The sequence below is a fragment of the Xyrauchen texanus genome, chromosome 22 (assembly GCF_025860055.1).
Source record: "Xyrauchen texanus isolate HMW12.3.18 chromosome 22, RBS_HiC_50CHRs, whole genome shotgun sequence".
Taxonomy (NCBI): Eukaryota; Metazoa; Chordata; class Actinopteri; order Cypriniformes; family Catostomidae; genus Xyrauchen; species Xyrauchen texanus.
Window position 1 is genome coordinate 17,404,103 of NC_068297.1, and position 26,957 is coordinate 17,431,059.

Below are 26,957 nucleotides of genomic sequence, written 5' to 3' on the forward strand. Positions count from 1 at the left end.
TCGGACTAAATCCAGTACTCTCCTGAGCGGCTTCTCGTGCTGACATCATGAGCCAAGGTAACCCAGCTTCCCAATCCCATTTCATCTGAACACAGTAAGACCTTAGTAAAGACTTTAATGTTTGGTGAAATCTTTCCAGTGCCCCCTGACTTTGAGCATGATAAGCACTGGAAAGATTATGTTGAATATGAAGCTGTTTCAAAACTTGACCAAACAATTTGGAAGTAAAATTACTCCCTGATCAGACTGAATAATTCGTGGTATTCGAACACCGATATAAACTGAGTCAGTGCTTTTACAACTAACCTTGCGGTTAGCTGAACGTAACGGGTACACAGCTGGATATCTAGTCACTTGGCACATGACCGTAAGCAAATATTCATTCCCTGCCTTTGACCGAGGTAATGGCCCAACACAATCCACAATAAGATGCTCAAAGGGTTTACTAATAGCAGGAATTGGATAGAGAGGGGCAGGTTTCATAGACTGATTCGGTTTTCCAGTAAGCTGACATATTCGACATAATTTAATATACTTCGATATGTCACGCTTCAATTTTGGCCAAAAAAAAATGCCTCAAGAGCAATTTGTACGTCTTTTTCACTCCCAAATGTCCAGATTTATCATGTGCCGTTTTTAAAACAAGTTGACGGAGAGACTGAGGGACTACAATTTGTACAACTGGATCACCAATTACAAATTCTCCTTGCGGCACCCACTTTCGGACCAATGCACCTTCCTCTAGATAATACCCAGAAGGAAGGTTTACGATTGTGTCATAAGGGACAACTCGATCAAACAATTCAACAAGCGTAACGTCAGTCTCCTGTCCTTTAATTAGGTCATCGCGTGACACAGACAAGGAGGAAGGAATTTCTAGAGGTGCCCTCAACATCTCTTTAGTTTCAGATGTAACATCAGTAGGTATTTTACTCATAGACCTGGTTATCACGCATGACGGAAACCCATTCAAAGAACAGGTAAACATTTCATCCCTCGAGTCAAAAGTCGACCCAGATGGTGTGACGACCAAATGCGGTGAAACATTCTGCCAAACCCGTTCACCAGCCAAATCATTTCCCAGGATTACCTGTACTCCGATCCACAGGCAAGCAGGAACGTACAGCAACTTCCACTTCTCCCTGGATCAAGTCAGAATGCAAAACAATTTTATGTAAGGGAACAGAGATCACATTCAGACCAATTCCCTAACCAACACATTGTTCCCAGTGTAAGAGTCGTTTGAAAAAGATAAGATGGACTCTAGGACAAATGTTTCTGATGAACCGGTGTCACGGAGAATTTTGACCGGTATATCTTCCGTAGAACCTACCAATCTGACAGAACCATCAGTAACAAATGGAGAAAATGTTGAGATACGTGACAAAAAACTCTTTTGCACATTATTTATTTCTGAGGTAGTCACCGCCAAAACAACGGGTTTCACTGAAGATGACTTAGATTTCAACAACGGACACTCATTCTTCCAGTGACCAAACTCATGACAATAATTGCAGATGTTTTCTCTTTCATTTCCTCCAACAAAGCCAAAACGCTGTTTATCAGGTATACTACCCACATTTTTTTGAGCTCTATTAAAATCATGCCCCAATTCTCTCTTAAAGTATTCTCCAGCATTTTTGTAGCCAAAAGAGGTTTTATTAATCAGAGAAAATTCATCGGCCATAATAGCACCCTCATATGCGGTGTCGGGTTTACGCTCACTGATGTATATTGCTACCCGTTGCGAAACAGAGTTTTTAAACTGTTCAAGCAAGATCAACTCCTTCAAATCATCTAACGTTTTCACGTCAGAAGCTGTACACCAACGATTGAAATGAACTGAAATATCATGCACAAACTCAACATACGTTTGACTATCGGATTTCCTCCAGGACCTAAATTTTTGTCTATAGGCCTCTGGGACCAACTCGTATGCCCTTAATACTGCATTCTTAACAGTCAAATAGTCCTTAGCGTCCTCTACGCTAAGAGACAAATATGCTTCTTGAGCCTTCCCTGTAAAAACCGACTGTAGCATAAGCGTACATTCCTCATCCGGCCAATTTCGTGCCTTTGCCACGCGTTCAAACAACAAAAAGAACCGTTCAACATCTTTCTCGTCAAATCTTGGGATCAATCTCATATTAGTCGCTACATCAAATTTACACGAAGCCAAATCACGTTCTACTCCTTCCGTTAAATTAAGTTTACCGTCTCTTATCAGATCTAACCGGTAACGTTCAAGATCAAGCTTTTGTTGTTGTAACTCTAGTTTAGATATCTCAACGCGATTTTGTGCTTCTAACATTTCTTTTTTCATATCCGTTTGAATTAACAACAATTGTTTTTGTTGGTCAAATGTTAGTTGAGACATTGATGCAGCACTTACAAAAACGGAAGCATCTTCCACGGATTTAGACTCCAAAACTCCGTGTTCAGATAGCCCGGTCTTAATCAAAGCTTTAATACTATCTTTTGCACGTTTATCTTGACTTGACAAGCTAATTTTGTAATGAGTTGCAAGTTCTACTAGTTGGTCTTTAGTAAAAACATCCAACAGATCTTCAGACGGAGCACTAATAAATTCCTCAACCTTTAAATCCATGGTGAAATACAAGCGTTCGACTACTTAATCCAGACAAAAATGTATATATCTGAGGGGGTAAAAATTGGATAAACAGTTCCCTCTAACTAAACCCAGAAACTATCTAAACTTATCCCTAATCTTCGTACAGTTACTTGCAGCGGGTTTTTATACACTGTAAACCAGTGTTTGAAATGGCAACCGATTAACAAATCACCATTACAAAACACGGACGTGTTCCCGAGACAACTGCTCTAGCTGCTTTCACCGCACAAACAAAACAAACTAAGAAAAAAAAAAAAAAAAAAAAATCAGAGTATCCCGTTAAGGATACCCTGCTAAACCTAAACAGGGAAAAGCATATCCAACAAGAAACCTCCCCTCAAACATACCAATAGAGTCAGTACTTACCGAAACCCACCTCCCGTGAAAATCAGCCAAAAAAAAAAAAAAAAAAAAACAAACAAACCAATCACTATAATCCTCCACGAACTTTCAAGATTCATCAAACATTACTAAGAAAAAAAACACATTTAACGAACTAATCATTAGATTAACGAAATCAATTATTTAACTAACAAATTAATTATTTAACTAACAAAGTTATGGATCGAGCCCCCACATTTGTCACGACCGGCTCAAAGCCGTGGCAAATGAAATGGAGGACACAGTGATTGGGTTGCAAAAACAAACATTTATTAACATAAATGTTAAAACATAAAAAATAAGAAAACATTGTCATCTGTAATGTTTGTCAGGTGCATGGATGTACAAGTATCAGTAACAGAAAACAAACATCTAAACCAAATAACAAAAAGCCGAGCCCAAATCAAACACAAAATAACCCGGAGAACAGACCCCCCCCCATCTACACTAGCCAGCCTAACTTTTATAGAGGGATGAACAGGTGGACATCGTTCCCTTGATGAGTCTTCTAGCCACACCCACTAGCCCGCCATAGCAAGATGAGTAGAGACTCGTCACACTATCATTTGTGCTGCGATTTGTCTGTATATAATTAGTTTGGCCAGGTTGTTTTGGTCCAGATCTTTAGTGTGATGGCGGTTAGTGGATGTTAGTGAACCATCAAGACTAAAGCTCTAGTCCAGCTGAGAGATGGGACTGATTACTTTGTTTAACTCTTGCTACTGCAGGCCTTTATAATGGTTTGACTGGGGGTCACTGAGTTTTATAAATTTCCAGAATTGAATTACCCATTTTTGTATGTTTATAATTAGTGGATATTTGCCTTATTCTGCCCTGCATGCATTATTTGTTGTGTGCTGGTGTAATTCTGCATGCAGGGTCTCTATTTGATATTTTTCCTGTTGGGTGAATTCTTGATTTGGATTTGTCAGTGGACTTCACACTTCATTGCCATACAGGGCAATCGGCTCAATCACTGATTCTAAAAATGTTAACCAAATTCTAACTGGTATCTCTATAGGACATTGTCTTTTTATTGCATAGAAGGCCATGAGGGCTTTATCTATCAGTTCATTCTCTGTAGGGTTGAAGTTTCCAGTGGAAGTGATTTTTAGCCCCAGATAATTGTAGTGTGATGAGCATGTATTTGGTTAGTTCCTAATGTGAATGTGCGTTGTGTTCCCTGAGATCTGGATCTTTTCTGGAATGTCATGATTTTATTTTTATTGAGGTTGACTGTCAGGGCCCAGGTCTGACAGTATTGCTCCAGCAGGTCCAGATTCTGCTGTAGACCCTGTTCATTTGGGGACTTTTGGGCTTAAGCAGCATCCCTGTCTCACTCCACACTCCTGGGAAAGATATTTTGTTATTTTTGTGCTAATTTTCATGCCGAATATGCTTTCAGTGTATTAGTGATTTTATAAGGTCATAGGGTTTTAATTCCTACACCGCTTTCAATAAGTTTGAAGAATAATCTTTGGTGCCAGTCAATAAATCATGCAAAAATTGTGCCTTTATTATGGAATAGCATGTTTCTCAATTAAAGTTTGTTGCCTGTAAATATGGTCAGATGTACGGTAATTTGGTAGAGATCCAATTTGACTTCTGGTCTAGAGTCTAACATTTTTATACAACAAAATAATTGTCCCAGGTTGCTACTCACACAAATGTATCTTTAATTATTAGGGCCATGTTTATTTCTATTTTTAAAGATGGGTGTTACCAGTCCTTGATTCCAGATGGCAGGGAAGTAACTTATATTCAGAACCATATTGAATAATTTTAGAATGGCCAGTTGAAATGTGGTGCTGGTATTCTTTTTGCATTTCATTCAATATCCCATCAGGTCCAGATGCTTTTCTGGCCTTCAGTGTATAAGTTTTGTCTTTTCAGTAACAGGGAAGTCTAATGGAATTTGATTTCCTTTGATTTCCAATGCTAGTACTTCCAATTGTTTGATTATTTAATGTTGTTTAGAATTTGTGTCTGTTTATACTTTATTAAATAGTGTTTGAAAATGGGTACCCCATATTTATCCATTTTGGATAGCCAATTCTTCATAGTTATTTTTATTTATTTATTTATTTTTCAGATTATTCCAATTGTCACAAAATTGGTTTGTATTGACAGACTTCTCCATTATTGTCAGTTGCCTCTGGGTGAATTTAGCTTTTTTGGTTCTGAGTGTATTGTTTTAGTGTTTCACATTAAATCTCTGTGTTATTAATATCTGTGTTTCTGATTAGATAAACTTCTGAGTTTTTTTAGGAATTGCTTAACAATCTTGATCAAAGTCATGTTTGAGAATATTATTTTATCCTGTTTCTTTTTTAATTTTGACTGTTTTGCATATTTTTCAAATCTAAAATGTATGTCTTTCACAGCTAGATTGGCACCTTCTTAAGTGTAAGTACTGATGCTCTCTCTCTCTCTCTCTCTCTCTCTCTCTCTCTCTCTCTCTCACACACACACACGCACACACACACACACACACACACACACACACACACACACACACACATGTTGTGTTTCCATGTTTTATGGGGACTTTCCATAGACATAATGGTTTTTATACTGTACAAACTTTATATTCTATCCCCTAAACCTAACCCTACCCCTAAACCTAACCCTCACAGAAAACATTCTGCATTTTTACATTTTCAAAAATCATAATTTAGTATGATTTATAAGCTGTTTTCCTCATGGGGACCGACAAAATGTCCCCACAAGGTCAAAAATTTCGGGTTTTACTATCCTTATGGGGACATTTGGTCCCCACAAAGTGATAAATACACGCTCACACACACACACACTCTCTCTCTCTGTGTCTCTGAATTCTGATGTTATACTCTTGGAGACATGTTAGTTCACCAGTGAAATGCCTCACACAGTTTACCCAAGAGTTCCGCTTTTCTGTCGCATTTCTCATTCAGCTCGTGTGTGTGTGTGTGTGTGTGTGTGTGTGTGTGTGTGTGTGTGTGTGTGTGTGTGTGTGTGTGTGTGTGTGTGTGTGTGTCTGATGGCCCTGGGGGGATTATTTCACCGTCTCTAAGTGCAACATCCACAGCTGCTATAGTTGTGCTGTAAGTATTATAAAAATCGAGCAGCCCTGCCAGTACATGATACGGTATCGTCACCATGCTGGGAGCCCACTGGGAGTCGTTCATATCTCAGATGTAAAATTGTATTCAGGATTGACAAAAACTCTGTTCGGTCCAAAGCTCCCCAAATGCTCAGCATCAGTCTGCTTGTGTCCTGTTATTGGCTGCTGATTGACAAATCAGTCGGTGCTTTGTAAGATTCATTGGGGTGAATCTGCGAGCTCTCGCAGCACAACTGAAAGCTGTGCGCTATGAAACATCTGTGAATCTGTAATGTTGTGTATAAAATGCTCTATATTGAATTTACTATATGTTGTAAATCACTTATAGAATTGTTTATATGCAGAGTAGCCATAGCAAAGCAAAACCAAGGAGATGCTATTTATCTTTTTTTTTTAATCAGTGGGAAAAAAAAATTGATATTATAGAAATTGCTTGTAAACTATTTTTGAGTGTTCAGTGGCCCTGTTAATATTCATGATTTATGATGCTGTTACATCTAGTGTTTTTTTCACCTTCAGAGCAATGGCCACTGCTGTGAACATATGATTAAGCCTGAATGGGGTTTAATTATGGTTTTCTATTTCTGCCATCTGGTTGACTATGGATCTCTGAATCTTTGCCTTCTACAAGGATCCATACTGAATGTTCTACATAATCAAGACACATAGTTTAATTGAAGCTCCTTTCTTTGTTCAATGTAACCTATGATGAATATTATCTTTGGACCAATTCCAAACAGAGTTCCTATTATAGGTAATAATATATTTAAGAGCACCTATATTGATTTTATCCTGCCGTAGCCAGCTGAAAAGATCTCAGAACACAGGTAGTCTCTTAAAGCTGAATAAAAAATAAAAAAATACAGTGAGTCTGCCGGGTCTTTAACTGTAGTGAGTCTTCATCAAATGCACTACATACTGTAATCTTACAGTGCTCTGGGTATGTATTTGACAGTAATCAAATACATACCCAGAGTACCCTTCTAGGTCCTCAAGTACATAACATCGAATGCCAAATGGACTACAGAATTCTAATATCTTGTTAGATATGTTTGGTTAAAATGCATAAGGAGTAAAATGTGCTTTTGTAAAAGGAAAGTGGTCCAGGGCATATCAAGCTACAAAAAGGGCAGAAAAGTGCCATAAAGCATCATAAAAATAGCCCATTTCACTTGTGCACTTTGTTTTATGCCATGCCATAGCTTTGTGAAATTTAAGTCAATATTTACTGAATTCATTATCTGGAAAAGAGCGGTTTGGACATTCTGCTATAGACAACTATTAAATAAATAATATCAAACAGGAAATCATAAATTTTCATTTTTGGGTGAATTATCAAATCAAGTAGTTTATTTCATGTTTCATGAAGTCATGTTTCTACAACATCTTTTAGAGTAGTTTTGCTATTTGCATGTTTTAAACCTTGAAAGTCCATTGAGATTGCATGCAAGAGGTTACAGTCCTCCACTTATGCTTTGAGGTCACCTAAAGTTTAAGGTGAATTAAATCAATTATGGAGACAATTGTGTTATCATAGTGGTTTATTTAACAACTTTATTATTTAATATTATTAATTCTGTCGGTCAGTCTAAACTGTGTGTCAAGAGCCAATCTCATCTCAGTATGATGATATCTATTCGCATGTGAGTCAAATTAGGCCTGCGGCCAAAATGGTCTGTTTCAAATGGAGCAGCTGGCAGGCCAACCACATTTGTGTCTGTTTTGAAATCAAGTTAAAATATGTTAAAACCGGGTGTTTAATTGTGGCAGAACAATTCGAAACAGTGGTCCGCTACCTTCGTGCTCATTAAAAAAAACAAACAAAAAAACGTTTTTAATTACATTAAGTATTAATGTCAGTGTCTAGTAACTGGCGGACCCTGCCATAGGCAACACAGCATTCATCTAGAATGGCACTGTTCACCGAAAACAAGACCTACTTCTCACTCCACTATCTTTCATTCTGACCTGCATTCTGATTCTAGTACAATCACAAAATAAAATTAAATAGATATATCCACTACTATAAACACAGTATTCTGTTACTGGTATAAGTCCACTGACATCCAGCTATAGTTTTGCCAAAATAAATAAATAAATAAATAAATAAAGTAGAGCTGACAACCACATCGATGTTATTTGTGGATTTCTGTATATGTATGCATTTAATTATAATTAATAATTTTATTATGGCTCCTTTGTTTAATACAGTATTGTATATTATATCATTCTTTAACATAATTCCTTTTTGGTGAGATGGGGGTCATAGGATTCCCTCATCATAGGGTTACCCTACATCATAAAGTTCCCCCACCTTCAAAATCCCAATGTAAGAAATTTGAAACAATTGGTGATGACTTGACAATGTACTTATAAGTAATAAGATCTTTTTGAATGTCTTTCTGGGTTAAACACAATGGTGAACTGCTGTGTCATGGGTATTGTTTGAAACTTTCAATTTCAGCACAGCAGTATTTTCCAGTACAGATTAATCTAATTGTACAAAAGCAGCCAATCAGGGTTAAGGGTATAAATAACTATATCATAAATGCGATGACACAAGATGACATCATGTGCATCATTTTTCCATTGGGTTTTTTTTTCTCCTCCAAGCTATCATCTTAATTAATCTGATTCATTGTTTTGATATTCTCGAGATTAGCTATCTGACTCATCTGAATCTGAAAATAATTGCATGAGGCCTGTAAATAGCCTTGCCAAGGGTGATGGAAGATGCTTATCTCAACATGAAATCACTCCCCACTGAAAATCATAAGGAGAAGTAACTCAGTGCTATTACGCAAGAGAAAAAACAAGACATCTGCCCTAAAAAATATCCCCATTCATGAAATTGTGCCTGTGTCTGCTTTACATTGTGGATTTATCCTTACAATTGAGAATCCTGGGGCCATATTTCAAAAATATTTTTAATCTCAAATCGTATTATCTAACTTGTGCTTGTCAGATATTAATTTAAAGAAATAGTTCACCCAAAAATGTAATGTTGTCATAATTTACTCACACTCATGTTTTTCAAAGTCCATATGACTTTTTCTGTGGAACACACAAAGGCATGCTAGGCAAAATGTTAGCCTCAGTTACAATTCACTTCTATTGTATTGGAAAAAAAATTATAATAATAAAAAAGTGAATGGACTGAAACTAACATGCTGTTTATCATCTACTATTGTGTTTCACAGAAAGAATAAAAAGCAATTAATACAGCTTTGGACCAACATGAGTGTGAGTAAATTAACAACATTTAAATTTTTGGATGACCTATCCCTTTAAGACTAAAATAGGATGGTCCCTGAAGTCTAGCATCTGTGCTTCTCCTTAGTTAGAATTTGGTCCACTGCTATCCGAACTGTAAACACAAATAAAAACCGTAAGTGCTCGCATTCTATCCTAGAATAGGCCTTCCTCACTTTAGAAAATGGTAAACCTCCCAAAAGTTTTCACACTGCTGATGTTGGGACAGCAATGCTGCTTCAAAATTCCTTATACTTTCATATTATGCACTGAATTCGATGAAGAACTTCTCAACCGTTGAGCAAGTATATTCTGTAGGTTGCATAAATATAGCATTAAAACCTGTACATTCCAAGACAAGCTGTACTACATCCGCCATGTTGACATTGTCGTTTGACCTTCAAGTCATCAATTTACATTTGTCGGTAAATAAGTACAATTTATCGATGAGGAACAACCTTTTGGTACCTATAACACCTAAGAAAGCCATCTGGCTCACAGATCTCAGCCAATTCTATATTTTTTTTGTTGCCTAATTAGATGGCAATTGCCCTGTCCCAATACCCTCACTTGCGGTTTTGGATTTGCCTGCTTACCCACTTGTCTTATGTATTGCCGGTGTTTGGCCACTAGTGTCAAGTAGACATGAAGACTGCAAGTGTGTATGACTTTTCATTGCACGATAGGACACTCGTAGACTTTACAATGTTTGTCCCGGTTAAACCAGCTGTTTTTTTTATAGTTGCGCTCAGAAGACTGATTGTTGTTGGTAGTGGTGACTGTTATATCCTACTTATTACTCTGTGAAATTAATTGTAAAAGTTAATTAATTTTACTCATTTTGATTTTCAATACTTTGCACATTAAAACATGTAAAAATTTCTCATCCATTATTGCTGTAAAATATTAAAGCCTTTTCTTTCTACTTTGTTTCTCAATACACTGCATAAAGATTAATACAAAAAATAAAAACTGTATTCTGTAAACTTGTGTGATCCATTAACAACTACTACTACAAAGCATTTAAATTATATACACTCACCTAATGGATTATTAGGAACACCATACTAATACTGTGTTTGACCCCCTTTCGCCTTCAGAACTGCCTTAATTCTACGTGGCATTGATTCAACAAGGTGCTGAAAGCATTCTTTAGAAATGTTGGCCCATATTGATAGGATAGCATCTTGCAGTTGATGGAGATTTGTGGGATGCACATCCAGGGCACGAAGCTCCTGTTCCACCACATCCCAAAGATGCTCTATTGGGTTGAGATCTGGTGACTGTGGGGGCCATTTTAGTACAGTGAACTCATTGCCATGTTCAAGAAACCAATTTGAAATGATTCGAGCATGGTGCATTATCCTGCTGGAAGTAGCCATCAGAGGATGGGTACATGGTGGCCATAAAGGGATGGACATGGTCAGAAACAATGCTCAGGTAGGCCGTGGCATTTAAACGATGCCCAATTGGCACTAAGGGGCCTAAAGTGTGCCAAGAAAGCATCCCCCACACCATTACACCACCACCACCAGCCTGCACAGTGGTAACAAGGCATGATGGATCCATGTTCTCATTCTGTTTACGCCAAATTCTGACTCTACCATCTGAATGTCTCAACAGAAATCGAGACTCATCAGACCAGGCAACATTTCTCCAGTCTTCAACTGTCCAATTTTGGTGAGCTCTTGCATATTGTAGCCTCTTTTTCCTATTTGTACTGGAGATGAGTGGTACCCGGTGGGGTCGTCTGCTGTTGTAGCCCATCCGCCTCAAGGTTGTGCGTGTTGTGGCTTCACAAATGCTTTGCTGCATACCTCGGTTGTAACGAGTGGTTATTTCAGGCAAAGTTGCTCTTCTATCAGCTTGAATCAGTCGGCCCATTCTCCTCTGACCTCTAGCATCAACAAGGCATTTTCGCCCACAGGACTGCCGCATACTGGATGTTTTTCCCTTTTCACACCATTCTTTGTAAACCCTAGAAATGGTTGTGCGTGAAAATCCCAGTAACTGAGCAGATTGTGAAATACTCAGACCGGCCCGTCTGGCACCAACAACCATGCCACTCTCAAAATTGCTTAAATCACCTTTCTTTCCCATTCTGACATTCAGTTTGGAGTTCAGGAGATTGTCTTGACCAGGACCACACCCCTAAATGCATTGAAGCAACTGCCATGTGATTGGTTGATTAGATAATTGCATTCATGAGAAATTTAACAGGTGTTCCTAATAATCCTTTAGGTGAGTGTACATTAGCTTGACCTTTATATAAGACAACCAAAAACTACTTTACACAACTTATAGGTATGTGGTTTGATACAACAAATAAAAAGCATTCAAACGTATACTTCCAACACGTAAACACATGTAAAGATACACACTGTAGTTAATAAAATCAACATTTGCTGAACCTTATCCTGCGTGTGCTATTAAGTATCAAGACAGCAGGTGTGGGTATTGGGACAGTATTGGGAGGATATGTGCATAACAACACCAACAGTGATATTTGTATCTGTTTAGAATTATAGTTTTTTGCTTTTTTACTTGTTCTTTTTTTTTTTAAAGAATAAGAAATTAATAAGAAATTTTTTTTGGGTGGTATTCAAAAGTATGCCAGAAATGCTGTCGATTGAGCTTAACTTGTATTGAACCTTGAATATTCCTTTAATTGTGATTCATTTAGTGTCTGTACTAGAATGAAGTTAGTATCCTGAATTCTTGGCAATATCCACTCATGTTCAGATGTTTGGTTCCAGTGAAAGAATCATTTTAATTGTTGTTTGATGCTCCTTTTACACTATTTAGGCAGTTTGTGAAATGCACCATTTATTTATTGAGGCATGTCTACACCTCCAGATTGTTTAAACAATAACATAACAAACAGAATTATCAGGGACATGCTTGTTAACACAATGACAGTTTAGTAAACGCATTTTGAACATCAGGCATCAATAATTCTTACCTTATATTAATTCTGTAAATGGGTATTCTGCCATATGCTGTTTTTCTGTACATGTTTAACTTATATTATGTTTAAGGAATATATGTCTATAATATTTTCTATTTATTCTCAATTTAGAACATTCCAAGACCTTTCCAGACAGGCAGACTTCAGCTATGGAACAGTGCGAGAGTCTGCGGTGTTTGAGTATTTCAGGGTGAAAGGCACAAACCCCCTGGAGCAAGACAGCACTTTTGCGGAGCTGTGGAGAACTATCAATAAAAATCAGGGACAGGACAACTCTGTGACCTCTCCTGCTGAAGGCATCCGCAAGGTACCTGACAGAGCAAATGAAGTCCAGTCCTGTTAGTTACAGACGAGGTGGGGTGGGGGTAACGAACACTCACCTGATCCATTGAAAATGACAACTTGTGGGTCACAATCCAAAAATGGGTAGCAATTCTGCAAATAATAAGGTGCAAAATACATAGGCTTATCAAATAATACATTTCAGTGTTTTTATTTATTTATTGTATTATTATTATTATTATTATTATTATTTTTGGACATTTTAATTTTGTACATTTAACAGTTTGGAATTGTGTGGGGCCACCACTTAATGTCCAATGTAAATGTCCTAAATTAAAACCAGTTGCAAACCACTGATGTATTATTATTATTTATTATTTAGTATATATGTGAATGTACACCACTGGAAATAGAACTCACTTTTTCAGGTAAGAGGGATATTTTGCTATTATTAATCTTGGAAGCCCTAATAAACAGGGTGGAGAGCTGTTTAAGGTGGTTAATGTACTGTATATTGTGCAGTGCTCAATGAGAGCTATCCATGGTGCTGAAGTCCTTTTTCCTGGTGAGAGCCATGAAACTGCTGAATACTTTGTAGGATGTATTTTCTTCACAGTATCTTGTGGATGGTGCAGATTGGTTATTGGTTGCTCTTTGTAATCCACAGCATGTCTCACAGAACACTGAAAAAGTAAAAGTAAAATGCAAGCTGTTTAACTTCAAAACAGAATGACTCAAGCAATTATTGCATCATTAAAGATGGAACAGGAAATGTAGCATGCACATGCAGACAGAAAACATGAGACAGCTGCTATAGACTATCAACATAAATATTAATTGCTTAGAAAATGTAACACCTTCTCATATTGTGTGAATCATAAAAATTACAATTCACATGCTGCTGGAAGTATTCATGTATTTATGCTTGGTTGGTAACACTTTCAAAGTCACTTTGTATACAAACTGTTGTCAATGCCAAGAGAATCTTTAAGAAAAGGGGAAAAAACATATATTCACAGCTTTTTTCAAAAGCATCACAAAAGCCATGTCTATTGACATGTTTTTCACAGGAGACATCAACAAAATCACAGGTCTCCTGATGAGTGTATTCCAGCCTTGTTACATGACTGGCTATTAAGCTAACAATTTAGGAGGCCTGGAATTGATTTCTGAAGCAGAATAATGAAAAGAGATATGGTAGAGATGAATAGAGGTTGGTATCACTGTACTTCCACTCTCTGGATGGTGTTGAATAATGCTGTTGTCTGGCCATCTTTGCCAGATCAACAGCTAAAACGATTAACTGCTAGTAATTGCCCAGAGAGACTCACATATAAATTAACGGTCCCACTATGTGTCTGGGTCTCTTCATCCTGTTTACTGGAGGTGCTTTTTGTTTAAATTAGCATGTAATCAAAATTGCTTACAAAAGAGATTAATGCAAACAGAAGCAATTAAAGCAGTTTTGAACACAACACAAGTGGTGCTACTAACAATATTTACAAATTACAACTACCAGTTTCAAACAGTTTCAACAGCCAGTCCTAGAAATGCTCAGTCTTAGGGACCGTTAACACACAACACATGCTTACATTTTAAAAAGCTATGCTGAACACAGTAAAATGGAACAAAATGCAGATCTCGAGATTTTTTACTAAGAAACATTTCTTATAAACGTGGCTTTCATGCTGTGAGATGCTGAAAAAACAATGAGATGCATTTCAACATTCAAATATGTCCGTATAGAAAATGTTTACATAGAAAACTATTTAAAAACAACACAGAAATATGCAAGTTGTGTGAACAGACCCTTACAGTTAATTTATGACGTATTATTTATAGATTTTACATTAATACTTTAATAGATTGAGAGTAATCCAAATACCTCTAATAGATGTACACTTCAGAGACACATGGTAAATATCGTTTCAGGCAGTTTTTGGTGTTTTTAGTACTTTACACAGAGATAGGGAAAATTTCATGTATATAAAGAAGAGCCAGGGGAAGAGAGCTTCTTTGTCATTTCATCTTTGACATCCTATTTTTTTATCTTTACATATCATATGAAAGTTTGTCATAAATGTGTGTCTGCAATATAGCCCGATTTGAAAAGAGACAGAAAGGATAGCAGTCACTTGAGCTGCTTTATTTGTTGTGGTGGGAAAAAAGGCATTTTCCCCAAGAGACAGAGATCCCTTTAAAAGAGAGCGGGGGAGGCTAGTTTCCATAGAAGAAACAAGTTCAAAGCTATCTCATGACTTTCAGTTAAATATAAACATCTTTCATTTTGAATGATGTCTGTGACCTGTCTGTCAAGGAATGTGCAACTGAAAGAGGAAACTTGTGTTTTAGTGTTTAGCTGTGAGTTTACGGTACTGTTATCAAAAACATAAAACACCTGCCATGATATTCTGCTGTAAATAGGCATATTAAACATTGCACTGTGCATGTGTGTGGTTTCTCTCAGGTTAAGAGGGAGTCATATGCATTCCTATGGGACATGGCTGTCTTAGAGTATGCGGCTCTGACCGATGACGACTGTACGCTTGTGGTCACAGGAAACAGCATGAGCAGTAAAGGATATGGCTTGGCTTTGCAGCACGGCAGCCCCTATAGAGACCTTTTCTCACAGAAGTAAGTGTGCTTTCTTTTAGAGTTTATACTTCAGCTGTGGTTCTAGGGTCAGTAGAAATTCAAGCATATACTGTTTTTAATTCAAGTCAGAATTTCCGATAACGTATTTGGAAAATTGTAATGGAATGACACCTGATGTGAGACTTCCAACTCGGATCTAGTGCGGAAAACTTGAACATGATAACCATGAACTTTTATAATTTAATATGCATCAAAATTCCTTCATAACTTGCTAACATAACTTGTTTAACTAACATCTGCAGATGCAGGTGTGTAAAACACTGTAAATTATATGTGGCTGCTGGTAAACACTCGGACCAACAACTAGAAACTTGGGGTCGTTTATTGCTTTTTTATCTGTTTAGAGGTTTTATGTAGTAAGATGTTTAATAAAATCTAATTATAAAAGCATAGTGTCTTTGAAATTAATCCAAAGCATTACACCATTCAATAAAAAGGGATAGCAATGTACACTCAAAAAATATTTTAGCCTATTTTTAAGATTTATCCATTTAAATTGAATAACAAATTTCCATCTAATTGAATTGCCTAATCTTTAACTAAATAAAATATATAAATCTTACAAAATGTTATTAATTACATTTTCCTCAAGACAATTAGATGGAAATTTGTTATGCAGTTGAAATCGATAAATCTTAAAAACAGGCAAAAATATATTTTTTAGTGTACAAATTATGCAGTATAAAAGAACATTTTATAGTAAAACACCAGTAAAAATAATACCCTAAATAATGGTGATTTGTGGTCAGAATTAGATTTCGACACATGTGAGTTTGCCAGATAGGTGAAAACCCCCAATCAGATCTTGACACTTGTACAGTTTGGAAATATTCTGCAGGGTGACGCTTTAGTTGTGCTATCTGGCAACCGGGAGTGCACAAGCTATCACTCTCCACTGCGAATAGACGCCAGTTTATTGAAAATACTTGCAAACAGGTGTGTTGAAGTTTAGAGATGGCAAGACTTCCTAGTGTTCACATGAAAGTTATGCCACTGAAGATAATGCAAGTTTTAAAAATGGCCAAGAGAACAGTTCAAGGAAATCTTTTGTCTTTCTTAAAAAAAAGAGAGAGAATATAATGTAAGATATTGCTATGATGAGCCTACAGTTACAACATGTACATGTTTTTAACTCAAACAATGTTCAGGATTTTTCCTATAAAACACTTTTGTGTGTAGACATTTTTTTTACACCTCTGTTTAAGCAGCCTTCAAAGAAACAGTCCAAACTTCCTTTACTAGTTCAATTATTGGAGTAGAAAAATGCTTGTCATTGACAGTTGGCGAGCAGTCTAGAAAAATTCATTTTTTTAATATCAAAACGTGGATTTTGTTCATAATAAAATATAATTACAGAGGGTAACAGAAGTCAAATAAGTGATGCTCATTTTTTCCAGATCTTTTAAATAAAAAATAAAAATAATATATATATATATATATATATACACACACAACAGTTAGTTCCAGTCCTTGAATCTGATTGGACGAGAGACATTCCATGAGCAAAGATGGTCTGACACCATCAGCTTTCTGACTCTTCACTGTGTGTGTATCGCTCCGCTTGTGTTCATGCCATTCTAAACTAAAGTGTAAGAGCAGTGCAGATGTGTTAAGATGAGCTACTGTTTGTCATTTTTTACATTATCATATGTTAGCCAGCAGGTGGTGGCAAAAGATAATTTTTATGTGTAATATGAGCCAGTTAGGTGACGTGAAGTGAATCCATGCCACCCTGTGTTTACATACAGTACTCCGTGATCGCTCGTATTACTACTACACTACTAATGCTAGGAAATAGCTTTAAACAGCTTTAAACTAACAACTTCAGAATTACGGCTCATCACAGCTGAGAGACACAACAGACTGAATAATTACACAAACAGAATGTGCTTACCTCTTATCTGACTTTCCACATTGGAGTGGACACACTGTTTAAAATGGCAGAGGACATTGCGGTTTCTATATTGAAAGACTCCTGCGCACCGTCTTCCGCAAAATACACCCGCTTGGATGGCTACTTTTCCACTGAGAAAGCTGATTTTCAGAAAGCTGACAGCATCTCTGCTTGTCTCTCTCTCTCTTTCTTTCTCTCTCTCTCTACACACACACACACACACACACACACACACACACACACACACACACACACACACACACATCCATCCATTCATTCATCCTTGTTTATCCAGTAATTTGTTCGAAACAGCACAAGCCATAATGCTATTTCTGAAGTGACATTTTTATTTTTAGTGACAATTAATAACGAATGCTTAAGACACATCATTTGGTTTGAACCAGCAATGGCAGTTTCTGATCCACCACGTAATAAAGTAGTTCCATGCACACATGTGTTTGTATGACCGTACTCAGTTTTTAAAAAAAAGATTATAATAATTTATTTGTTCATTTAACTAAGGATTCAAATTGGACAAAGATTACCATTTCTGAGAACTTGACACAAGATTTTTAAAAGATTTCTTATTTTAACACTTGGACAATCTTTGACAACACCATACCCATTTAAATATTTTTAAAAATCGACCACTGGAAATAGGCAGTGCTGCAGTTTAAATAATCTTTTAAGCTTAATAGAATGTAAAAAAAATATTTTAATGTTAATAAAAGTTATTATAAAGGAATATCTATGGTTTACATTGAAGAAAGTATGAGGGTTATTTTCTGAAATATCATCAAAACAAGTCTAAACTTGGTTCATTGAGCCTGTATGATTATGTTGGGCATGTAACAGGTTGATGAATACACATTCTCTCATGTTTAACAGACTTCTAAAGCCTAAGAAATGTGATATAAAAATAAAAACTACCACTAGACATGCAATATGGGTCTTTACTGCTTAAATTATGAACCCACATACAATAAATAATAATATTCTTCAGTATGATCGTATTCCATATCAAAACTTAATAATGAACAATATTATTTACTGAATTCAAAATAAATGCAAAGACATAATTTTCACATTATGACATTATTTTTATTCACTTATCCTTTCACAAACAGCAGTCCATGTGCTGTGGTGGTGGATACGGGATCTGTTCCTCCTGTTATATCATATATGGTGGTCTTGATCAAATAATCGTTAGATCATATTTGACCTCATATCTGTCACAGTGACAGCACTTTGGAAATTAAAATCAGCCATTTGTGATCATGCATGTGAGTTTGCATGATTTCTTCTTAAAAATGTTCATATACACCAACAACTGCTGTTGGTCAGTTGTGTCTAATACAGCAGACTCGATAACAATCACGGTGAAACATTAAGTATCATCATGTAAAATCCTGTGTTTTTCCTGATGCAACGATCTGGAGGAAATAGAAAGAAGCCCCAATCTCCAATAATCTTTGGAAAATGTTGGTGTTTCAACCCCCAAAACAGCACTTTTTGGGCAGTTTCAGCACAATTTGAGTGAAGCGCCCATAGACAGCCTTTCTCTACTGGGCAACCAAAAGAACCAAGAATGGGCAGGGCGGAGTGTTGCTTTGAAAACAGTAACTTCATCTATAGGAAAGTGTGAATCTATGTTTTCTGAAATTGCTCCTTTTATGTAAATTTGGATAGTGCCTCATAAAGGGCAAAGGGCGTATATCAGTGCTGCACAGAAAATTTTTCCAGAACATTCTCATGACCCGGTAGCAACTCTTCCACGGCCCGGTACTGGGTCACGACCCAGGGGTTTGGGACCTCTGCCTTATAGGTCATCTTTCAAGCATCGGGCAGAATGCCATTATGCTCTGAGATTAGAGATTTCAAGTGGGTATGCCCCACATCCAACTTTGAATGGAAAACAGTACGAGTCCAGACCTCTGTGTATGCGTATGGAATACAAATGTTGAAATCATGTGCAAGGTGTTATTTTGTAAATCTTTAAATATTACTGGAGCTACAACTAAGGTCACACTAACCTTAGTATCATCCTAAGACAAGCCAACAGAACAAAGATTGTCTTTTTTTTATTATTACTTATTTTCTTTAAAATGTAGAAGCTAAAAAATAATCACGTTTCTTTTTTTTCTTTCGGATTCCGTAGTCTGATTTTATTCAGGTGAAAGTTTAATATCATTCGCTGAGTTTCGAATAGTATACTACCATACTGCTCTTACTATTTCTGCTGTATATTGCTATGGCATAAATGGAGAGGGCAATATGGAAGGATACAATTCTGATGTTTTTAAGTTTCTTTAAATGTTAGCAAGGTATTCAAATGAATGGTTCAGAGAAAGGAAAAAAAGTTGCTGGATTTGCCAGCATTTGTGAGGTTCATACAGTAGTATTATGTTGTAAGGTGTTGTGGCAGGTTGGAGGGTGGGGCCGGGTCGTGATCTTACACTCCCGGTCCCGTATTAGGCTAATTAAGCCACTGTGAGGGATAAAGGTCGACTGCAGAGGATCGTGCGGGAGAGATAGATAGTTTACGGACATGTTCGTCATGTGTGTGTTTATGTTCTCTTTTAAGTTTATCATTAAACTATTATTTATATTGAAAAGCCGGTTCTCGCCTCCTCCTTTCCATTGATCTCTTTACAGGTGTCTATAATTCCTTAAGGTGCTTCCACGACTCACATCAGCACTTCAATGCAACTCTCAATTCCAGCATCTAGCACCACTTTAATGAAAAGCACTCAAGAGAGCGTCTTGTGTTGATTTTAGTGCTGGCACTGCCCATGTATACATGCACCATATGAAATGCCTGGTTTTCATTGGATACTGCTTCGAAAGGTCAGCGGCAGCATAGTCAAGGAGCTTATCTGTAGCATGTAACACTGCAGCATGATATAAAAGAGCTAAATAACCTGCAATATGTGCTAGACATTATACCAATAGTCAAAAGTCTGTTCGCAATACCACAGTATGTCTAATTTATAGTATCAAGTCGTTAAACATGCTGAAGAATAGATACCAACGTTTCAATCATTTTAAAGTCAATATTAAGCTCCAAAGGTTTGCAAACATCACAGCACATGACTGTGATGGATTGTTTCCTTTTGTTTCCCTTTTTCTCGTTTACATGACATTTATTTTCTTGGCAGTCACAGTCTTGCCATAGAGTCTCACAGGAGAATCCATGAATCATGTTGAATCACCAGTGTCTGCTACTCTGAACATTTATCTCCATTCTCTTTCTCTTCCTTTTTTCTCTCCACTGGCTTTAAAGCACCTCACTCTGCAGCCCTTCATTTGTTCACAAATTTGCATTTATATTTTCAACTCATAGGAACACCCTGCTCACATACTAATTAGCCTTAGTGCAGTTATCTCGCTGGCAATTAATAATGCACACATCAGGAACATCAAGGCTTCTAAACCCATTTTCACAGAGGATCTTCTACAATCACCTGCCAGTGTTCTACATCTGTTATGCATGGGAAATTAGATTTTCTTCTCTATTTAATAGATTTTAAATTAAAACCAAAGAATATTACAGTGTAACGGACACTTTAACCTTTGACATATGCTTTTCTATCATTAGTTATTCTTCACAAATACATCCACTTTCTGAATGTCTGCTGCTCTAAGATGAATAGCTATGTGGATACAGAATGTCTGCATTGGTTTGTGTACAGAAAAAATACAGATATCAATATGAGCTAGCTCTATTTGATAAGAATGTTTAAAAGTCCAAATGGTCATTGCCACTGTTGAAGTGAGTTTGTTAAAGTTTTGCAGATTTTTTTAAAGCCATTTAAGGAACTTGTGCCGCTATCCTTTTCATTGAAGAGATAACTGGGAAATTTTTACACATTTGAAATCCCAAAGTATTATTTTTAATTCATTTGTAATTTACTTTGAGCATTGAATTTAATATTTTTACTCAATATCCACTTCAGTAACATTTTTACTCAGCTTCTTTGTCAGTGCCCTCTTACTAAAAAGTTGTACAACAAAAGCAGTGAAACATTATTCAGTTATGTTATATTATTATAACATAATAATATTTATATTATTATAGGGTTTTATGGATGCTGTTCAGAAAAAAATTCAAATGAATGTGTAATGACAGATTTGAGTCCCAACCCTCATATTGAGCAATTTTCCTTTTATCTTCACCAGGATACTTGACTTGCAGGAGAAGGGAGACCTTGATATTCTAAAGCAAAAGTGGTGGCCGCGAAAAGGTCGCTGTGACCTGGACAAGCAGACAGAACCCCAGCCGGAAGGCAGAGCCCTAAGACTACACAGCTTTGCTGGGGTCTTCTGCATCTTAGCTGCAGGGCTGCTGCTGGCCTGCCTTGTGGCTGCTCTGGAGTCTTGGTGGAACGGCCTACGTTGCCAGCGGGCACAACCCAAAGAGGTGACCCCTCAGGGGGCTAAACTACGTCCAACCCCTGCCCACCATGTCCAGGACTGTACAGCCACTGCCACACTCTACTTTATGGATCCAGACGCCACTGACGCAAGCCCCGATTTAGTCGAGCTCCAGTACACCCAGCTATAGGTGTGAATATCAAGAACTTACTGCCTCCCATTTGCTGAAGTGTTGCCAAAGAGAAGGCAAGAGGGAAGGGCAAAGGGGAAGGGAGTTATTCAATAATTTTTTTTTAAGAGAATCAAATCATTGATTATCTATGTGGAGATTAAATCTGTTAGCTCTGTGTAATTGGCATCTACTAGAACAGTGTTTCCCAACCTTTTTTCTGCCACAGCACACTTTTTATAACTAAAAAATGCTACGGCACACCACTATCCCACATAGGCCAACCATCGCCAATGTTTTTCCTTTTCAAGAACTTGTCCATGTTTTCTGTCCGTCTTAGTAGCATGTTTAATTGTAATGTTTGAAATTCGGCTATGCAAAAAAAGCAAAAAAAACAAGTCACATACAGTGCTTGCATTAGACTTTCTCATCGTCCGTCATTTTGATGGACACGGTCGTAAAATTCTGTCATAAACTATTATTAAGAGAACAGAGGAAAAACAGAGACACCACACGAATCAGATGAATGTTTTTTTCCCCCGCAGTGACAGTGGATGCCACTAAAACATGACTTATGAACAATGCCATATTACAAAAAAGATATGAAAACATGTAAAAAAAACTCAAACCTTATTCCTGGTCCGCATCAACTTAAACTGGGTGCTCGCCTGTGTGTAATCAAACACATCAAGGGAGGCTGACGCTGAGGTAATTGTCATTCGATTTTGCGTCTTTGCCTCAGACAGACGACTTCTTGTGTTAGTTTTAATTTGGTTCTGAAGGCAGAACACAGCATCAAGTGCCCTCCACATGAGTTTCAGAAAGCGTTACAGAGGGCGATTTTATGAGTTTAATAAAAACATAAAATTTCTCTAATGTGAGGAGTTTGGATCCATGAAATTCTATATTGTTTTCATGCATTTATTTATTTTGTGGAATTTGATAATTTTCCACAGAACACCTGACAATCATTCATGGCACACTAGTGTGCCACGGCATAGTGGTTGGGAAACACTGTACTAGAGATTGAATCTCACAAAAAGCTGTTCACATTTTACCCCATCCCCCAAAATTTTATTTTGAAGAAACAAAAGGACCCTTAAGAGTTTTTGCATTGTGACTTTATTTCCAGGATAATTTACAGGGCATTTTTATAGCGCTATTCTTGATGCCTATTGCGCATTCATGAGCACTGACAGAAGCTTGTTCATAGCGGCTTGCATGTTCGCACAACAACTTGCATTGTTTAGTGCTGAAAACTGGAGTGTAAAATGTGCTTAATTGTCCTGAAAATAATGTCAAAATGCAAATAAATATATATTTTTTATTTTCTTTATGCAAAATAAAATTTGTGATTTGTCATTTTATTATTTTGGTTTTGGGGTGAAATGTGACCTGGACATGTCTTTTGACAGGTTTTGAAAGATTCACCCTCACTGAAATTACATTCCATAAAAAAATATATTCCCAAGCTGCAATATGGGTAAAATCTACTTCTTCTGGTTACAGTTATTCTTCTTCTGCTTCATTATTAAGTAATGGTTGTACCTGGATCCCTAAACTAAAGTGTGTGCAATGAGAGAGCCTGTGACTTATTGACTTATGTTCAAGTGTTCTGCATTTACTCTTGCATCCTTGTATCCTCTCCTTCTCTCTTTTTCCCTTTGGTGATATCTTGAGCTGAGGCAAGTGTATTGGTGACAGCAACAGCTCATAAATGTTTAAAAATGCTGATAGTTGATAATATTAAATTTAAAAGACATTGTTGATGATATTGAATAATACTCATTTTATTTCTGAGTTATGACTACCATTTCTCAACTGCTAGAAATGTAACTGGGTTTGAATTAATAGCACACCAATAGATAAGAAATAAAAAGCACTCCAGGCTAGCAACTGTTGTTAGCTTTCAGCCAATATTGCATTCACCAATTCCTTGTTCTCACTTTAAGGTGTTCATAAAAGTCTGCCATATGTCTGCAGAGCTTGAGTGTTTTATCCGCAAAAGCTATTAGTGGCAAACCTATTACCTAGGTCAATGCTTGCTAGCAGTAAATGGCTCAATGGCTTATGTATGATATACACTGCTGCAACTGTGACGAGGGGAATGATTGGAACTTAAATGTATTCGATGCGTATAAGCCAACACTGATATGGCAAGCAATAAGAACCACAAAATAATCAATCCTTAAGATAATTTTATAATGTTTTTGCTCTCTGTGACTTCTTATTGCAATTATATGCCAATGTCCAGACAGTCACAGGTTCTATGTGGTCTCATGCAGGACACTAAGGGCTGCGCTCTGGAGATGGCATCTGGGTCATTGGCATATAATGAAATAGCAACTGCTACAGGATGCACACGGGACGTTTGGCCAGAGAGAGAAAGAGACTGGGAAGACTCGCAGGCTTTTTACACAGGTCAGCAAAGACCTGAGCAGGGACACATGTCAGTGGGTTGATCACAGCCAATGTATAATGTAGTAGGGGTTGCACCAACTAGTCAATTAGTTCTGCCAATCGTCGACATGCTGAGTCTTTGTCGATTAGCTGTTGATCACATGACTTTGTGCTTGTTCTATACTTGACAACAACAGAAGTAAAATTATTCTGTTCACAAACTGCTTCCCAGTGTTACTGAGTGTCATAAGAAGCCCAATGCAGAATCGCACAGAACTCTTTTTAGCCATTTTTTGTATGATTGATATGCCTGTCAGCGTTCTACACATTCCCTGCCTCTTGCATGTTTTTTTTTTTTTTTATATTTTGTATAATTTGAGTAAGCTTTCAGCTAACAACAAAATGTAGTACTCTCTAAAAATAGGTCGTTCAAGACCTAATTTACAGTGCGTAAATTCTATGGAGAGGGACAGCCCTCCTCCCGGAACAGGTTGGGAATCAGTAACCACCTGCATATCTATATCAATCAGGTTTTATACTGTATGTGAACATAGGCGTTGAGCCAATTAGGAGTTACTTGTGCATAGAATCACATAGTATAAACATAAGACACATGCAGAGTCCGAGAGATTTATTCATATTTGGCAGATTAATACATTTCAACACTAGCTATTTAGAGAGAAGAGTGGTGATTATTTTATTCATGAAATCTCTGTCCTAAAGCAGAACTAACAGGAATCCCACTGTGTGCCTCTCCATTATTCTCTCCATTTTCATCAAAATCATCTGATTTGTCATTCATCAGATCACCCACACTGATGTCCCAAACTATTACAATCTGAATTCAAAAAGGAGATTGGCCTCCAGTTCTGTTGTTTGTCACTGCTGTAAGTGCCCCAAGTTGGGTGTATTTTAATGGCAAATTAATGCATTTTTAATTAGAGGCAAATTCAGACACACCAAAGCTTTCCAGCACAGCTGCATGAGACCTAATTGTCTCTTCATTAATCTTATGACTCAGAGACAGTCTCATAATGTGAGACTTCTAATTACCTATAAATAGTACAAAATAGTAGAAATTTTTGGTATCGACCATGGTAGCAGAGACACTGAAGATGCTTATTGAATTCATCCAGAGAAAACACATCACTGAACATAGGGCATTAGAAACTTGCAAAATGAAGGAGCAAATTTTAGCTAGCTGCATCACAGTGATTAACATAAAAGTCCTGGATGTAATGGTTATCAGTGCTAACTGACAGTTATTGAATGCTTCATATTGTCAAGTCCCCCCTCATCAGCTTGACTCGCTTAATGTTGGCTTGATTCTCTGATTCTCTCATTAAGTGGCATGCCATGGCATCACTGACGCATGACCAAAACTATTTCATGGCATTGCAAATCAAAGAATGAAGAAATACACTTTCATCACTCCTTCAAAAGAAGCCAGAAACATTGAATCGCTTTTATTGAACTTTTCTAAGGTTAATAAAAAATTTTAAAAGACCGGTCCATAAGCTTAGCTAAAACTTTTTATCATCTTCGTTGCTATTATGAGAGATATTGATTTTATTTTTAGTCCGTGGTGTATTCCATGGAGTCTTCCATGCTTTTAGTTGTAAGTTGTGTAATTTGTATAATTATTATGATGTTTTACTCACTTTCATCACTCATCTCTTCTTTTTCCTTATGAATTTTTCTTCAGTTCTTTTCATTAACAACCATTCTCGCTTGAATGTTTGTCCACATTTTTGCTTTTCATCTCTAGCTTATTCTCGCTTCCACCCCCCAAATCAATTCCTATCCTTTCATCTTTCTCTTGCTTTATGCTCTCTCAATCTCTCACTTTCTTTTTCTTTATCATTCCAGGACAAAGAGGTGAATCTGGAGCAGGTTCACCATCGTTTGGGTGGGCTGATGGAGGACGATCTGGCACACAAACAGCTCACAGGTCAATCTCTGGAGATATCTGCCCTGGACATGGGCAGCATGCGGCCACAGCCGGGGTCCCAGGAAGCCATGAGAGATTTTCTTCCTGGGGGCCTGTCCGTGACCTCCTTCCTCCAGGAGGGCCCTGGGGTCGGCCGCGTGCCCGGACGGAGCCTCCCCCTCCCTCTCAGCAGTTCCACTCTGCCGCCCTCCATGCGTTGCAAACACCGGGCACCCAACGGAGGCCTTTTCCGACAGAGCCCTGTAAAGACACCTATGCCTCTCTCTTACCAGGCAGTGCCCGGGGGACCCATCCCAGAAGCCATTGATCCAAGCCATGGGACCTCGATTTGAGCTGATCAATCACCACATTCTAAAAACTGGCAGCCAGCCAGCTAATCACAAATATCTGGAAGTCTAGACCAGGTCTGGATGCATTTATACAATTACTTACAATAAAAAGGATATTGAGATCTTTTTTTTTCAGTACAGATAAATCATATGCCTGTGAGAAAAGAGACGCTGACTTTTCTTGACTGTACATATTTGTATATAATGAGAGACAGCAGTGAATTCAAAGTGTATTTTGAATATTCATGATTTTTTTTTAAGTTCTGTAAAAAAGAAAAGAAAAAAGGTATTTACATAAAAATACAGACTGTTTGAATGGCTTTGTAAATTTTGTTCAAAAATAAAAATGAGAATTCCTTGTGGATGATTTCTAAGTTGCCACGCTTAAAGATTTAGGTTTAATTATTATTATTATTATTATTTGAATTAAAAGAGATGTGTGGGGTTATAATAATTCAATGAAATGAAATAAAAGAAGCTTTACAGAAAATGTAATCAGTGAAATTGCTGGTTTATGGAAGCATCCCTTGCATAATGTTTGATCCCAAGGAGTAAGGTTAGTATTGC

The 26,957-nt window shown here is 37.2% G+C and overlaps 1 protein-coding gene across 1 annotated transcript in view; it reads left to right on the forward strand.

Moving 5' to 3' along the window:
• The window catches only part of LOC127662097 (glutamate receptor ionotropic, delta-1-like), a 419,478-nt gene extending 392,745 nt beyond the window's left edge, over window positions 1-26,733 (forward strand). The window contains exons 13-16 of the mRNA XM_052153073.1: window positions 12,448-12,643; window positions 15,086-15,252; window positions 21,347-21,587; window positions 25,980-26,733. Of these exons, the coding sequence (XP_052009033.1) occupies window positions 12,448-12,643; window positions 15,086-15,252; window positions 21,347-21,587; window positions 25,980-26,393 (1,018 nt within the window). The 3' untranslated portion in view covers window positions 26,394-26,733. The remainder of the gene's footprint in view (window positions 1-12,447; window positions 12,644-15,085; window positions 15,253-21,346; window positions 21,588-25,979) is intronic.
• The last annotated feature ends 224 nt before the right edge of the window (window positions 26,734-26,957 follow it).